Below are 16,677 nucleotides of genomic sequence, written 5' to 3'. Positions count from 1 at the left end.
AGCTCGGTGCTTTGTGACCACCTAGAGGGGTGGGATAGTGAGGGTGGGAGGGAGACACAAGAGGGAGGAGATACGGGGATATATGTATACATATACACATTTGATTCACTTTGTTATAAAGCAAACTAACACCATTGTAAATCAATTTTACTCCAATAAAGATGTTAAAAAAAAAACCAAACCAATAACAATTAAGAAAATGGTAATAGGAACGTACATATCGATAATTACCTTAAACGTGAATGGATTAAATGCTCCAACCTAAAGACACAGGCTAGCTGAATGGATACAAAAACAAGACCCATATATATACTGCCTACAAGAGACCCACTTCAGACCTAGGGACACATACAGACTGAAACTGAGGGGATGGAAAAAGATATTCCATGCAAATGGAAATCAAAAGAAAGCTGGAGTAGCAATTCTCATATCAGACAAAATAGACTTTAAAATAAAGACTATTACAAGAGGCAAAGAAGGACACTACATAATGATCAAGGGATCAATCCAAGAAGAAGATATAACAACTATAAATATCTATGCACCCAACACAGGAGCACCTCAATACATAAGGCAACTGCTAACAGCTATAAAAGAGGAAGTCGACAGTAACAAAATCATAGTGGGGGACTTTAACTCCTCACTTACACCAATGGACAGATCATCCAGACAGAAAATTAATAAGGAAACACAAGCTTTAAATGATACATTAAACAAGATGGACTTAATTGAGATTTATAGGACATTCCATCCAAAAACAGCAGATTACACTTTCTTCTCAACTACACATGGAACATTCTCCAGGATAGATCACATCCTGGGTCACAAATCAAGCCTCGGTAAATTTAAGAAAATTGAAATCATATCAAGCATCTTTTCCAACCACAACGCTATGAGATTAGAAATCAATTACAGGGAAAAAAACATAAAAAACACAAACACATGGAGGCTAAACAATACGTTACTAAATAACCAAGAGATCACTGAAGAAATCAAAGAGGAAATTTAAAAAATACCTAGAAACAAATGACAAGGATAACACGACGACCCAAAACCTATGGGATGCAGCAAAAGCAGTACTAACAGGGAAGTTTATAGCAATACAATCCTCCCTCAAGAAACAAGAAAAATCTCAAATAAACAACCTAACCTTCCACCTAAAGCAATTAGAGACAGAAGAACAAAAAACACCTAAAGTTAGCAGAAGGAAAGAAATAATAAAGATCAGATCAGAAATAAATAAAAAAGAAATGAAGGAAACAATAGCAAAGATCAATAAAACTGAAAGCTGGTTCTTTGAGATGCTAAACAAAATTGATAAACCTTTAGCCAGACCTCATCAAGAAAAAGAGGGAGAGGACTCAAATCAGTAGAATTAGAAATGAAAAAGGAGAAGTTACAACAGACACCGCAGAAATACAAAGCATCCTAAGAGACTACTACAGGCAACTCTATGCCAATAAAATGGACAACCTGGAAGAAATGGACAAATTCTTAGAAAGGTATAACCTTCCAAGACTGAACCAGGAAGAAATAGAAAATATGAACGACCAATCATAAGTAATGAAATTGAAACTGTGATTAAAAATCTTCCAACAAAGAAAAGTCCAGGACCAGATGGCTTCACAGGTGAATTCTATCAAACATTTAGAGAAGAGCTAACACCCATCCTTCTCAAACTCTTCCAAAAAATTGCAGGAACACTCCCAAACTCATTCTATGAGGCCATCATCACCCTGATACCAAAACCAGACAAAACTACTACAAAAAAAGAAAATTACAGACCAATATCACTGATGAATATAGATGCAAAAATCCTCAACAAAATACTAGCAAACAGAATCCAACAGCACATTAAAAGGATCATACACCATGATCAAGTGAGATTTATCCCAGGGATGCAAGGATTCTTCAATATATGCAAATCAATCAATGTGATACACCATATCAACAAACTGAAAAATAAAAACCATATGATCTCAATAGATGCAGAAAAACCTTCTGACAAAATTCAGCACCCTTTTTTGGTAAAAACTCTCCAGAAAGTGGGCATAGAGGGAACCTACCTCAACATAATAGAGGCCATATATGACAAACCCACAGCAAACATCATTCTCAATAGTGAAAAACTGAAAGCATTTCCTCTAAGATCAGGAACAAGACAGGGATGTACACTCTCATCACTGTTATTCAACATAGTTTTGGAAGTCCTAGCCACGGCAATCAGAGAAGAAAAAATAAAAGGAATACAAATTGGAAAAGAAGAAGGAAGACTGTCACTGCTTGCAGATGACATGATACTATACATAGAGAATCCTAAAGATGCCACCAGAAAACTACTAGAGCTAATCAATGAATCTGGTAAAGTTGCAGGATACAAAATGAATGCACAGAAATCTCTTGCACTCCTATACACTAATGAAAAATCTGAAAGAGAAATTAAGGAAACATTCCCATTTACCATTGCAACAAAAATTATAAAATACCTAGGAATAAACCTACCTAAGGAGACAAAAACCTGTATGCAGAAAACTATAAGACACTGGTGAAAGAAATTAAAGATGATACCAACAGATGGAGAGATATACCATGTTCTTGGATTGGAAGAATCAATATTGTGAAAATGACTATACTACCCAAAGCAATCTACAGATTCAATGCAATCCCTATCAAATTACTAATGGCAGTTTTTACAGAACTACAACAAAAAATCTTAAAATTTGTATGGAGACACAAAAGACCCCGAATAGCCAAAGCAGTCTTGAGGGACAAAAATGGAGCTGGAGGAATCAGACTCCCTGACTTCAGACTATACACAAAGCTAGAGTAATCAAGACAATATGGTACTGGCACAAAAACAGAAATATAGATCAGTGGAATGGGATATAAAGCCCAGAGATAAACCCACGCACCTATGGTCACCTTATCTTTGATAAAGGAGGCAAGAATATACAGTGGAGAAAAGACGGTTTCTTCAATAAGTGGTGCCGGGAAAACTGGACAGCTATATGTAAAAGAATAAAATTAGAACACTCCCTAACACCATACACAAAACTAAACTCAAAATGGATTAGAGAGCTAAATGTAAGACCGGAAACTATAAAACTCTTAGAGGAAAACGTAGGAAGAACACTCTTTGACATAAATCACAGCAAGATCGTTTTTGATCCACCTCCTAGAGTAATGGAAATAAAAACAAAAATAAACAAATGGGACCTAATGAAACTTAAAAGCTTTTGCAAAGCAAAGGAAACTACAAACAAGACGAAAAGACAACCCTCAGAATGCGAGAAAATATTTGCAAACGAATCAATGGACAAAGGCTTAATCTCCAAAGTATATAAACAGCTCATGCAGCTCAATATTAAAAAAACAAACAACCCAATCCAAAAATGGGCAGAAGACCTAAATAGACATTTCTCCAAAGAAGACATACAGCTCTCCAAAGAGCACATGAAAAGCTGCTAACATCACTAATTATTAGAGAAATGCAAATCAAAACTACAATGAGGTATCACCTCACACCAGTTAGAATGGGCATCATTAGAAAATCTACAAACAACAAATGCTGGAGAGGGTGTGGAGAAAAGGGAACCCTCTTGCACTGTTGGTGGGAATGTAAATTGATACAGCCAGTATGGAGAACAGTATGGAGGTTACTTTAAAAACTAAAACCAGAACTACCATATGACCCAGCAATCCCACTACTGGGCATATACCCAGAGAAAACCATAATTCAAAAAGACACATGCACCCCAGTGTTCATTGCAGCACTATTTACAATAGCCAGGTCATAGAAGCAACCTAAATGTCCATCAACAGATGAATGGATAAAGAAGATGTGGTACATATATAAAATGGAATATTACTCAGCCATAAAAAGGAACGAAATGGAGTCATTTGTAGAGATGTGGATGGATCTAGAGACGGTCATACGGAGTCAAGTAAGTCAGAAAGAGAAAAACAAATATCATATATTAACGCATATATGTGGAATCTAGAGAAATGGTACAGATGAACCGGTTTGCAAGGCAGAAATTGAGACACAGATGTAGAGAACAAACGTATGGACACCAAGGGGGGAAAGTGGCGGGGGGTGGTGGTGGTGGTGTGCTGAATTGGGCGATTGGGATTGACATGTATACACTGATGTGTATAAAATTGATGACTAATAAGAACCTGCTGTATAAAAAAATAAATAAAATAAAATTCAAAAATTCAAAAACAAAAGAATTAAATGACAAATAATGCATACCAAAGGTCATAAATTGATGATGTGTATTGAATTTCACCAACAGAAACAGTTCCTGTTTAATGCATAAATATCTATTAAGTAACTCCTGTGTGTTAGGCATTGTATTCTACATTGAAAAAAATGTTACTTTGCCTTCCCACTGGTGAAGTGAAACCCACCAGTATACTAAAAAATGAATATTTGGGTAAGACAACAATATGAGAATCCAGACGTCTAAATATCCCTTATCCCATCCTATAGATTAAGAACACTCAATACGATTATCCTTATTAATCATTTTTAAAGCAAATAGTAACAGACTAAGGGCACTATTTATGGAAACATAGTGGTAATATGCTTGCCCCAATGGATCATCAGCAAATGCTATAGGTCTCAGACCAAAATTGATGTTGGAAAATTGTGAAAATCAACCAAAATAAATCCTGGATACAGATAACCTAGAATCATAGACTGCTAAGATAAGGCACCTGAGAGATACAACCAAACCCCATCACCTCTCACCTGGAACTGGTCTACAATCTCCACCGAGAAGCCAAAGCAATCTTTTAAAATTATAAATCAGATAGTCACTTTTCTGTTTAAAGCTCTCCAATGAATTCCCAGTGGATTTCATTCTAACTGCAAATTTTCTTTAATGACCTGCGTGATTTAGCCCCTGCCTCTCTCTCCAGTTTCATTTCCTACTACTTTTTCCTTTATTCATCACATGCAGCCATACCAGCCTTGTTTTTAACCCTTGAACATGTCCAACTCATTCCCAACTCAGGGCCTTTGTACCCACTCCCTCTTTTTGGAATGCTTTTCTCTCAGATCTTCTCGTGGCCACCTTCTTCTCATCATTCAGACCTCTGCTCAAATGTCACCTCCTCACAGCCTTTCCCTGGCCATCCTAGCTGAAGTAGTTCCCCACCACTATCACCAAGTCACTATCTCATTATGCTGTGTTAGTTTCTTCATAGTATTTACTTCCATCTGAAGTTATACTGTTTATTGGACTTCCCTGGTGGTCCAGTGGTTAAGACTCCGCACTCCCAATGCAGGGGGCGTGGATTTTATCCCTGGTCGGGGAACTAAGATTCCGCATGCTGCACAGCGTGACCAAAAAAAGATTTGGAATAATAAAATTACACTGTTTATTACCTGTGTGTTTATTGTCTGTCTCCCTCAACTAGAATGTAATCTCCAGAAAAGCAGGGACCATGTTGGTCTTCTTCACCATTCTATCCCACCACGTAACACTGTCTGGCACAGTAAAGTCTCCACTAAATATCTGAATAAATATTTGTTGAGTAAATGAACACACAAACTTTTACACACACACACACACACACCCTCTAACACTCTCATGAGCCATATGAATCCTCGTAGAGCTCCAAAACAGGGACTAACTTCTTCCAAACATTAGAACTGGGATGCACACTTTTTGGCTTGAGGCAGTTGAGTGAAAACAAGCAAGAACTTCTGTAGATACACAGAGACAAGAGGCTACTTCATGAAGTTATACATTCATTCAACAAATAATTTGCTGTGGATAAAGTGATAAACAAGATGCATATGGCCCTGCCTTCACGGAACTTAGAGTCTACTGGGCAGACAGCCATTAAAAGCAATTACAATTGACTCTTGAACAATGCAGGTGTTTAGAGGCACCGACCCTCCATGCAGTCAAAAGTCCTCATATAACTTATTTTCAGCCCTCTACATCCAGAGAGTCAACCAACCACAGGTTGTGCAGTACCGTAGTATTTACTCTTGAAAAAAATCTGCATATAAATGGACCCGTGCAGTTCAAACTCATGTTGCTCAAGGTTCAACTAGACAATAAAATGTAACAAATGTGATACAGCCATACAGCAGAATATTACCCAACCATAAAAAGGAACAAAGTACAGGCATACCTCATTTTATTGCACTTCACTTTACTACACTTTGCAGATAGTGGATTTATAACAAATTGAAGGTTTGTGGCAACCCTGCATGGAGCAAGTCTATCAGCACCATTTTTCCAACAGCACTTGCTCATTTTGTATCTCTCTGTCACTTTTGGTAATTCTCATCATATTTCAAACTTTTTCATTATATTATATTTGTTACGGTGATCTGTAATCTTTGATGTTACTATTGCAAAGAAATGACTCACTGAAGGCTCAGATGATGGTTAACATTTTTTAGCAAATCAAGGTATGTACATTTTTTTTAAGACAATACTAATGCACACTTCATAGACTACTGTATAGCGTAAACATAATTTTTACATGCACTGGGAAACCAAAAAGTTCATGTGACTCGCTTTATTGCGACATTTGCTTTATTGCGACATTTGCTTTATTGTGGTGGTCTGGAAGCATACCTCTGAGGTATGCCTGTACTGATACATGCTACAGCATGGATGAACCTTGAAACATTATGATAAGTGAAATGAGCCAGTCAAAAAGCTCACATATTGCATGATTCCATTTATATAAGATATCCAGAATAGGCAAATCTACAGAGATAAAAGTACATTAGTAGTTTCTTAGGGCTGGGAAGATAGGGAGGTAATAGCTAAAGGGCACAGGGTTTCTTTCTGAGGTCATGAAATGTTCTAAAGTTGACTGTGGTGATGATGGTTGCACATATCTGTGAATATACCAAAAGCCTATTCACTCTGAATAGGTGAACTTTATGAATTTCATGAAGTTAAAAAAACATCAAAAAAGATGTTTTTTAAAATATATTAAATGCTATGACAGAGCAAGTATATAAAACTACATACACATACACAGTTTAATGGTCAGGGAAGGCCTTTATGAAAAAATAATGCAATCTGAAGAATGAGTAGAAGCTAGCCGTCTAACAAAGTATATGGCATGGGTGAAAACTTGGGAATGAAAGAAAAGTCTAGTACTAGAACTTGTTCAGTATGTCTGGAATACAGAGTAAAGGTAGCAAAGATAAGGCTGTAGAGGTAAAAAGGGGTCAAATCATATGGACCTTGCATCAGAGAGAAGCCATTCAAGGGTTTTAATATAGAGGTAACAGGATGAGATTTGCAGCTGCTCATTTCTACGTCAGAGATGAATGCATAATTTCATTCACCAAAGTGTTATGGCACTCTTATAGATAAAATAAAAAAGTATGATGACAATAAAGAGCAAAGTTGTTTTAAAGAATTTTAATAGCAAGTAAGTGAATGAGTGAGTAAATGTAAGTACTTAAAGGTTACTGTCAACATGAAAATATGTTTCTGACAATATCATACAGCATAGTGGTTACAAGTATAAACTCTGGAATCAAACAAACCCTGATTTAAATCCCAGATCTGCCACTTATTAGGTGTATAATCTTGGGTAAATACTTAGCTACTCTGAACCTGAGTTCTCTCCTGTATAAAATGGCAAAGATATTATCCACTCTATAGGGTTGCTGGGAGTTAAAGGATATACTCTAGTGTGTGGTACATAATAAACATTCAATAAATGCTATTACTATATTATTATACCCTCTATCTCCTCTTAGCCAGCCTTCTTGAAAGAGTATTTTGTACTTGTCTACTTATCCTCACTTCCTATGTGTTTATCTGTCTCTTCCTATTAGAATTAAAATGTCACGAAGGCCAGGACTTTTTTGTTCACCAACCTAGAACAGTGCCTAGCACAGAAGACACAAACCCTTAGATTAATGGTTTTCAACCTTGGGCGAACATTGCAATCACCTGAGGAGTTTTCAAAATACTGACAACCTGGCTCCCACCCCAGGCATTCTGAGGTCATTGGTTTAAGGTGGGTGCAGAAGCTGTGAATGTTCCCCAGGTGACTGCAGTGTGCATCTAAGATTGAGAACAACTGTCTCCACAAAGCCAGTGTGATCTATTTAAAACGTAAATCTGACCTGATTAAAATCTTTCAATAGCTCCTCATCAAGTAAAAGAATAAGTCCAAGCATCTCAGCATAGCATTCAATATCCTTTATAACCTAACTAACCCTCAGCCACCAACATGAGGAAGGCACCACAGTGTGAAGAATGTTGGGTTGAAGCCAATGGTCTAAGTTGAAATCCCAGCTCTCCCACTTACTAGCTGTGAAACCTTGGGCAGGTTAGTTAATCTTCGCACTTCAGTATGCTGTAATGGTGAGGATTAAACGAATGAATACATGTAAGTCTCATTACGACAGTCCCCGATACACAGGAAAGCAACAGATGTGAGTTACTATTATTTTAGATGCCTCCATCTACAGGAAACCTATCCCAAACTTCCAAATTGGACTAAAATTTCCTCCCATAGACCCCTGAGTTTATCACTTGACAAGATGTGTTGATTATCTGTTTGTATACATGTGGTGCACTGTAATTTTTCTGTACATACTAAAATGGTGCCTGATAGATAATAGTTGTTAACTAAACTGAGAAACCATATGACAGTATCATATTTTTAGCTCCAAATTTGTTTTTTGTAGAAGTATTATCACGAATGATTATATAATACATAATACGTGTATGATATTCAGCTTCCTACAAACACAACATAGCAGAAACTTTCAAAGCCAAACCGTGAACAACAGCACAATGCTGAACGGAAACCAAGTACCAGATTTTCTATTATAGCATCTCTGCCTTGTCTGAAATGGGCAAATGTGGGATATGTTAAGTCCTTTCTACCAGTAATTCTACATGGTGCTATTGATAAAAGTATCATGTAGTCTTAAGCATTCAAACTGGAATAATAATATTAAGGACCACTGTGCATCAGCAGATTGCCAAGGAGACAGCTTTTCTACCTAGGAATTACTCTGAGAGGCTACTAAAAATAGACATAATGATTCTTCCATCTTCAGAATGAAATGCAGCAACTAAGAATAAGGACTGCAAGAAGGTCTGAGACATCAAAGAAAATTAAAAATACAATCCAAGTTCACAGTGTGTGTACCTTTAAAATACCATCCAAAGTGCCCTTGTAGAGGTCCACATGTCCCACAATTGCCCTCTGGTTCATCATGCGAGTTCGAACCACATCAACTGGATTGGAAGCCAGAGCCCCAGCCAAGCCGCACGTAAAGCTGGAACTAAAGATAAAAACTTTAAGAAGATAGACTGCCCCACTTGCACCTCTGCCCGCTTAAACTGAAATTAGTCCAAACATAAATGTACAATGAGTCAGACTCATCAGATAAAACCTGGCACTTGCCCTTTCATTACAATCTAAAGAGAAAGAAAATCTTTACTGATCTTTACATTATTCAAAAGTTGTCCCCTTCACTTTTCAATCCAAAATTCAGATAGCCTTTTCTTTTTTAAGGGGACAGTTTATAAGTCTAGCAAGTTCCCTAAGCAGGAAGTATTATGCATCATCTATTAGTTATGTAAATTTTTCAAACCACAGCATCATATGCCAAATGCATTTGAGTAGTAAAATATCATAAAAGTTGCAAGATGAAGAAAACATAGGATGAAATTAGCAACAGTCTTCAGCCCAAAACTGTGGTTTTGTTTCACAGGCCCTATAAAATTTCACCCTTTTATTCTGTTTCTCATTGAGAAAATTTGCTTTCTGATCCAAAATTAACCAAAGCAAATAAAAGATGAGTTTATTAGATACAGAGGCTGTGTATGAACAAATGCAAATCCTACAGACATCTGATAGGCTACTGTATTAGACACTGCCCCCAAGTACCAAAGTGCCCACAGCATCTGGAATCTCTGTACCTGTATCAGAAGGCTTGAAGTTCTGGTGATGAGAGAGAAAAAGGTATTTAGACCATATGTACCCATTATCAATTCTACATGAGGACTTCAGTGAAAGATGCTTTTTGTGCTTAAAGTACTGAATATATGGAATGAGTACAACCTATCCTACTTACACAAAGTGAGTTAAGATTGTGTCTCCCATCACCCCTGACAATATTAAGTGCTTCTTTGTAATGTCATAGACTGGTAGCTCTACTCCCACAACAATGGCAGCCCGCTGAGCAGTTGGGACAACACCCTACAAAACATAAGTGACATGAGACACCAAGGAAATACACTGGTAGCGACATAAGTCTAAAAGTGAACAAAGTAAGTCAGGAATTAAAAAATAACAGAAAAAATCCAAGTCTGAAGTATAGGAGTTATTCCTCCTTCAAATCAATAGCTAATACCGGAACATTTATAAATTCCCAATTCACTTACTGTACTAAAAAATAAAATCATTGATATGACACCCAAAGCACAAGCAACAAAAGATAAAATAGATAAATGGGACTTTATCACAATTAAACATTTTTGTGATTCAAAGGATACCACCAAGAAAGTGAAAAGACAACCCACACAATGGGAGAAAATATTTGCAAATCATATATCTGGACTAGTATATATCATATATTATATATGGACTAGTATCCAAAATAAAGAACTCTTACAACTCAATAATAAAAAGACAAACAACCCAATTAAAAAATGGGCAAAAGATCTAATAGACATTTCCCCAAAGAAGATATACACTTATACACTGCTGGTGGGAATACAATATAGGGCAGCCACTGTGATAAACACTTTGGCAATTCCTCAAAGGTTAAACAGAGAATTACTACATGACCCAGCAATTTCACATCTAGATACATACCCAAGAAAATTATAAACATATATTTATGCAAAAACTTGTGCATGAATGTTCATAACAGCATTATTCATAATAGCCAAAAAGTACAAACCACCCAAATGCTTATTAATTGATGAAGGGATAAACAAAATGTGGTATATACATACAATGGAATTATTATTCAGCCATAAAAAGAAATGAAGTACTGATAAATGCTAAAACATAGATGAAACTTAAAAACAGTACGTTAAACTAAAGAAGCTAGTCATAAATGCCACATATTGTATAATTCCATTTACATGAAATGCCAGAATTGGTAAATCTATAGAGACAGAAACTAGATTAGTGGTTGTCTAGGTCTGGGAAGGTTGGAGGTCATGGGAAGTGACTATTAATGGATATGGGGTTTCTTTTTGTGGTGATAAAAATGTTCTAAACTTAGACAGTGGTGATGGTTGCACAAGTCTTTGGATATCCAAAAAACATTAAATTGTACACTTTAAGATGGCAAATTTTTATGGTATATGAATTATCTCAATAAAGATGTTATTAAAAATAAAACCATGAAGCAAAAGTCAGTAGGGAGAGGAGAGCTTTCAAGTTTATTTCACAGAATTTAGGATGTGCAGAAAGGACACACTAGGATGACAGCAAAGGTATGATGCAGCTAGGGAGAAGGCCAAGGCAAAGGAGTACCTCCTTATGAGTCCTCCTGTGATAACACTATCAGCTTTTCACTCACTAGTACAGTATTCCTATCACAGCTCATGTTACAACACAGGACTGCCAGAGCATTAAAAGTCCTGTTTTTGAAGAATATGAATGACACGAGAAAATGTCTGTAACTCTGAAGAAGGTAAGACATAAAATTATTTATAGTATTATTCTAACTTTAGGGGAAAAGGCATACACACACATGCCAAATTTTTGTAAAAATTTTCACAAGGAATGTTTTACTTTTACAATTGTGTTTAAATTTAAATATCATTTAAAAAACTGAAAATAACATACCATGGGGAACAACTGCTTTCTGTGATACCTGTTTAATTAAAGAGTTCAATCATCTCTAAATTCCCAAACTCCATTTATAAAGTGGAAGTGATGTAGCTGTGCTGTCATCAGGAGATGTTTGATTCTGCTCATCAGGCTGGCTGGCCCAGCAGTACCTTCCTCTCTGATCCTTCCACCTGCTCAACTCTGTTAGAAGATGGCCTCAGAAGACTAATTTGGTGAACCGTAAGGCCCCACGGGCTGAATTCAGGTCACAGACATGTTTTGTGTGGCCTACACAGTGTTTCTTAGAAGGCTGAATTAGCTGTCAACATAAAACAAAAACAAAACCACAGGAATGGATATTTCACACAGGAATGCAAATTTCCAGCTTCTCTCGAAAGCCCAGAAAATTTGGCCACACTGGACTCAACGTGGTGCATGACAGCAATGAACAGGGCAAGTGCTCTCCAGTTCACTACTCGACTGTCTGTCTAACTCTGACCTAGGTGCCAGTTACTCTTTATTACTGTACTCCTGTTGTTATTTCTTACAATGGAGTTTGGAAGAAAGTGAAGTGTTTCCAGTGAAAGTGAAATGTTTCCAGTACCCACGTTACAATCAAAGCAGGAAAATAAAATACAGACATGTGTTTGAAGAAAAAGGTAAACATATTTCCTTGTTGAAATGAAAAAAAGATTCCCATATTTTAATATGTAAATAATACATGTCTGTGTCAAAAGAATACATAACACAATATACTTCACTTCTCCTTACATGCCTGGATGGAGTAAATAGCCTGGATCATAAAAGTAGCTATGTTCAGTTCCTCAAAAAATTAAACATAGAATTACCATACAATCCAGCAATCCTACTTTTGGGTATATACACAAAAGAATTGACATCAGTCTTGAAGAGGTATCTGCACATCCATGTTCACAGCAGCATTATTCACAAGAGCCAAGATATAGAAACAAACTAAATGTCCATTAATGTATGACTGGATTAACAAAATGTAGTATACGCATATAATGGAACGTTATTCAGCCTTAAAAAGGAAATTCTGACACATGTGATAACATGAATGAACCTTGAGGACATTATGCTAAGTGAAATAAGCCAGTAATAAAAAGACAAACAGTGTATGATTCCACTTATATGAGGTACCCAGAACCATCAAATTCATAGAGAGATAATAAAAGGTTGGTGGCCAGGGGCTAGGGGAAGAGGAAATGCGGAGCTGTTGTTTAATGGGTACAGAGTTCCAGTTTTGCAGGATGAAAAGAATTCTGGAGACTGGTTGTACAAAAATGTGATATTTTATATGTATTTTACCACAATTAAAAGATTATTTTAATTAAAAACAAAGTAGCTATGTTCCCCTGACAAAATCTCCAATTCTATTTATTGTTCTGTCTTTGTCTTTTCCTTAGCCTTAGTTTGTGAAAAAAGCTCTAGTTAGTTCCATTTTCTGGTTTTAAATTAGACTAACCAAGAAAGTGTACCTTGGGACTTCCCTGGCGGTCCAGTGGTTAAGACTCCACACTTCCACTGCAGGGGCACGGGTTCGATCCCTGGGCAGGGAACTAAGATCCCGCATGCCGTGCAGTGTGGCAAAAAAAAAAAAAAAGAAAGAAAGAAAGAAAGAAAAAGGAAAAGAAAGTGTACCTCCAAGTGCTTTTTATCAAAAAGCAAACGTCAAGGATCATTAACGGATGCTAAGATCATTTGGCAAAAGGTCATTAAGTAATAGGATATATGCACGTTGTTAGAATATTACCCTACAAATCACTTGCTAATTGCAAAGGGGAAAAAAAACGTACCTTTTACTATGATAAGACCTGGTAGGCATCATCTTAGCAAGTAAACGAACTTGGCATCACCAATTTTGGGACAAACTAACATTTTGTGTCTCTTGCTGTGATGCATATGAAATAGTGTCATCTATGAAGTTCTCTTACCAGAAATGTTTAACATGCATCTAATCAAGCCAACAGATCTAACTTCTAGCTTACAGGAAATACAGGGGAAATGCAAGGAAGCATTTTATATAAGAAAACTGACCTGATCTCATCAATAAAGGAAATTTGAATATGGACTGGGTATTAGATATTAGGGACTTATTAATTTTCTTAGGTGTGACAATGGTATTGTTATTATATAGGAGAATGTCCTTATTCTTAGGAGATGCATAATGACGTACTTAGGGGAGTACCACGATGTCTGCAACTTCCTTTCAAATAGTTTAGGAAAAAAAGGAAAGAGAGAGACTCATTAGATATTTAAACAACAAAAAAAAGAGAGTGTGCACGTGTGTGTGTGTGTGTGTGTGTATGGGTATATGTGTGCATGTGTGTATATACATAAGTAGATAAAGCAAATAGGGCCAAACTTTGAGTCATTTAATCCAGCTATGTAGGTGTTCATTGTTCTGTTCTTCCAACTTGTCTGTATGTTTGAAAATTTTATGGTAAGTAGTTAGGGAAAATTATAAAGAAATAATAAAAGCAACGCTCTCCCTTCTAAGAGTCTATTAATGGATTTCCCATTCTACTCTCTACTACTAGTAGTCTTATTTAATATTACAAACTTAAGTGATTAAAACTGGATAAAAAATTACAGGAACAAAAATGTTTTAAAAAGTATAGATAGAAGACTGGAAGATAATATGACAAAATGTTAACAGTGATATCTCTAGCTAGTGGGACTACTGGATATTTTTATCTTTTATATATTTTCTCAACATTTTATAGTACATCTTTTACCTTTTATAATGTTAAAAAAGTTGTTTTAGGCAATAACTTTTGATCATAAGCACTACAGACACTACCATAAACATACATTGCTGTGTTAATACAAAACTGGCAAAAATATATATTGAAAAATTAAACTCACTGTGAATTTGAACAAACCAAAATGGCTATCTCAAACAATATAACTTCTCTCACACATACAATCCCCAAACATTAAGCAGAAATAAAGACGACTGATAAGTTTTGGTCCTTTCACAGCTGATAAGGAGCTTCTTACCTTATTTTTTAGGTTAGCAAGAATCTTACATAGTATAAGGTGACAATTCACAATTTTATGGCTTTATATAAAAGGTAATCTTTGCAAATTCTAGCAATTGTGTAAAGAATAATACCAAGAAAAGAGTACTCACCCTCCACAGACCCCTGGTACCTTCTTGTTGGTATATATCAATGAAGCTGCCAATCATGCTGCCTTGGAACAAGCTTCCTTGAGCCTGCATTCGAATCTAAAATCGGAAGAGGTGAACATTTTATTTTGACAGAGAACCAAAATGAGATGATTCACTCAGTTAAAATGAAGAAAACAGTATTTGGGAATTAAAAATCAGCTTACTATTATGATGAAATTAATGACTTAAGCTACATATAGAAAGAATGTAATTTGTGTCAAAGTATATTTTATAAAGATGATTTTTATCAGCCTCACATTCCTCATACTAAGTCCATCATTTCTGGAGTTGGAAGAAAATTTGGGGAAAAGAAAGAATGAGTACTCTGTGGTGGTAGAAAATAATCCATTTAAACTATGATTAGTTTAGTAAAAAACTATAAACAACCTCTATGTCCAAAAATAACAACAAAGGATTAGTTGCATAAACTATGATACATCCATTTAAGGGAATACTATGCCGCCATAAAATTTTATTGTAGAATAATATTTGTGGATATTGGAAAATGTCAACAATTAATTGCTAAATAGAAAAAGCAGGTTGCAAAGCAGTATGTATGGTATATCATTTTTATCAAAAACATGTAGACTTAAAAATAACCATATGTTCAACAAAGAGACTGACTGAACATACACACCCAAATGTTGACAGTGGCTTACGTCTAAGTGATGAAGCTCCAAGTGGGCATTTTTCTCTTTTGTGTTTTTTTCCTGCCTTCCACTTTTTACTACATTGAACATGCATTGCTTATTGAAGTATAAAAAAAGCAGGAAAAAAGTTTAAAAATATAATTTAATGCTTACAAGACCTTAAATTGAGTTTTACTTGTAAAAAGCATGATACTGTATTCTGCAAAGTAGCCTTTGAGAGGCACAAGAAAGGAGATACAGCATTAAAAGGCCATGTAAAAGATTTGGTACAATTTCCCACCGACTGCACATATAGATCATAGCAGTCAGTCACTAAGTACTAGTGGCCCAAATGTAGGCCTGATTTTCATGAAGCACAACTCTAGGTTTTAATAAATGTTCTTGGTAAGTCATGTTACAGCAGCATGTTTTTATGCGGAAAGTTAACTGCTACTACTAAGAGTTTTGAAATAAAACCTAAACCAAATTAAAATGGAATAGAAACTATCACAAAGACAAATTGAAACCACAAATATCCTATGGTAAGTAGAAGACTTCTTTATGCAGGTGATTCCTGACCAGGGCTGGGATGAGGGTGAGGCAAGTGTGGCACTTTCCTTAGGCACAAAATGTAGTGGGGGGGGGTGATGTAAAAAACCTCAGTAATCCAGATAAATAATATCTTAATGTGATATTTTTTAAAATCAAAATTAATGCACAAAAACCCATGATGAACCAAGTATCAAAATTGTAATTAAAGACAGGATCCAACAGGGCGGGATTAGAGTGAGTGAGATGGATTGTACAAAATATTGCTATTTTGTTCATCATGAATTTTTCACATTCATTTTAATTTTTGAAAACTATTGCATAAAAATGTTATTTCTCTTGATTATTGAGTTTTTTGGCACACCCTTACATTTTGCACCCAAGGGGAGTATCTCCCTTGTCCTAGTCTTGGCCCTGTTCCTGAGCAGTCTTGAAGGATAAATTCATGAGGAAAGGGGGAAAAGGCATTGCAGGCAAAAAGAGAACTACATACAC

At 36.0% G+C, this 16,677-nt stretch overlaps 1 protein-coding gene across 4 annotated transcripts in view; it reads right to left on the bottom strand.

Moving 5' to 3' along the window:
- SLC25A14 (solute carrier family 25 member 14) overlaps window positions 1–16,677 on the bottom strand; it is a 45,799-nt gene that overhangs the window by 16,168 nt on the left and 12,954 nt on the right. For all 4 annotated transcript variants that reach the window (XR_014258507.1, XM_082445406.1, XM_082445408.1 and 1 more), the window contains 3 exons: window positions 14,966–15,061; window positions 10,094–10,218; window positions 9,163–9,298 (listed from right to left, as the gene is read on the bottom strand). Coding sequence is in view for 3 of the 4 variants with exons in the window: in XM_082445406.1 (XP_082301532.1) it covers window positions 9,163–9,298; window positions 10,094–10,218; window positions 14,966–15,061 (357 nt within the window). In the remaining variant the exon portion in view is untranslated. The remainder of the gene's footprint in view (window positions 1–9,162; window positions 9,299–10,093; window positions 10,219–14,965; window positions 15,062–16,677) is intronic.

Source organism: Balaenoptera physalus, assembly GCF_965194825.1.
Source record: "Balaenoptera physalus genome assembly, chromosome: X".
In the NCBI taxonomy this organism is placed as follows: Eukaryota; Metazoa; Chordata; class Mammalia; order Artiodactyla; family Balaenopteridae; genus Balaenoptera; species Balaenoptera physalus.
The sequence above is the reverse complement of the archived record's forward strand: the minus strand, read 5'-3'. Positions and strand labels throughout refer to the sequence as shown.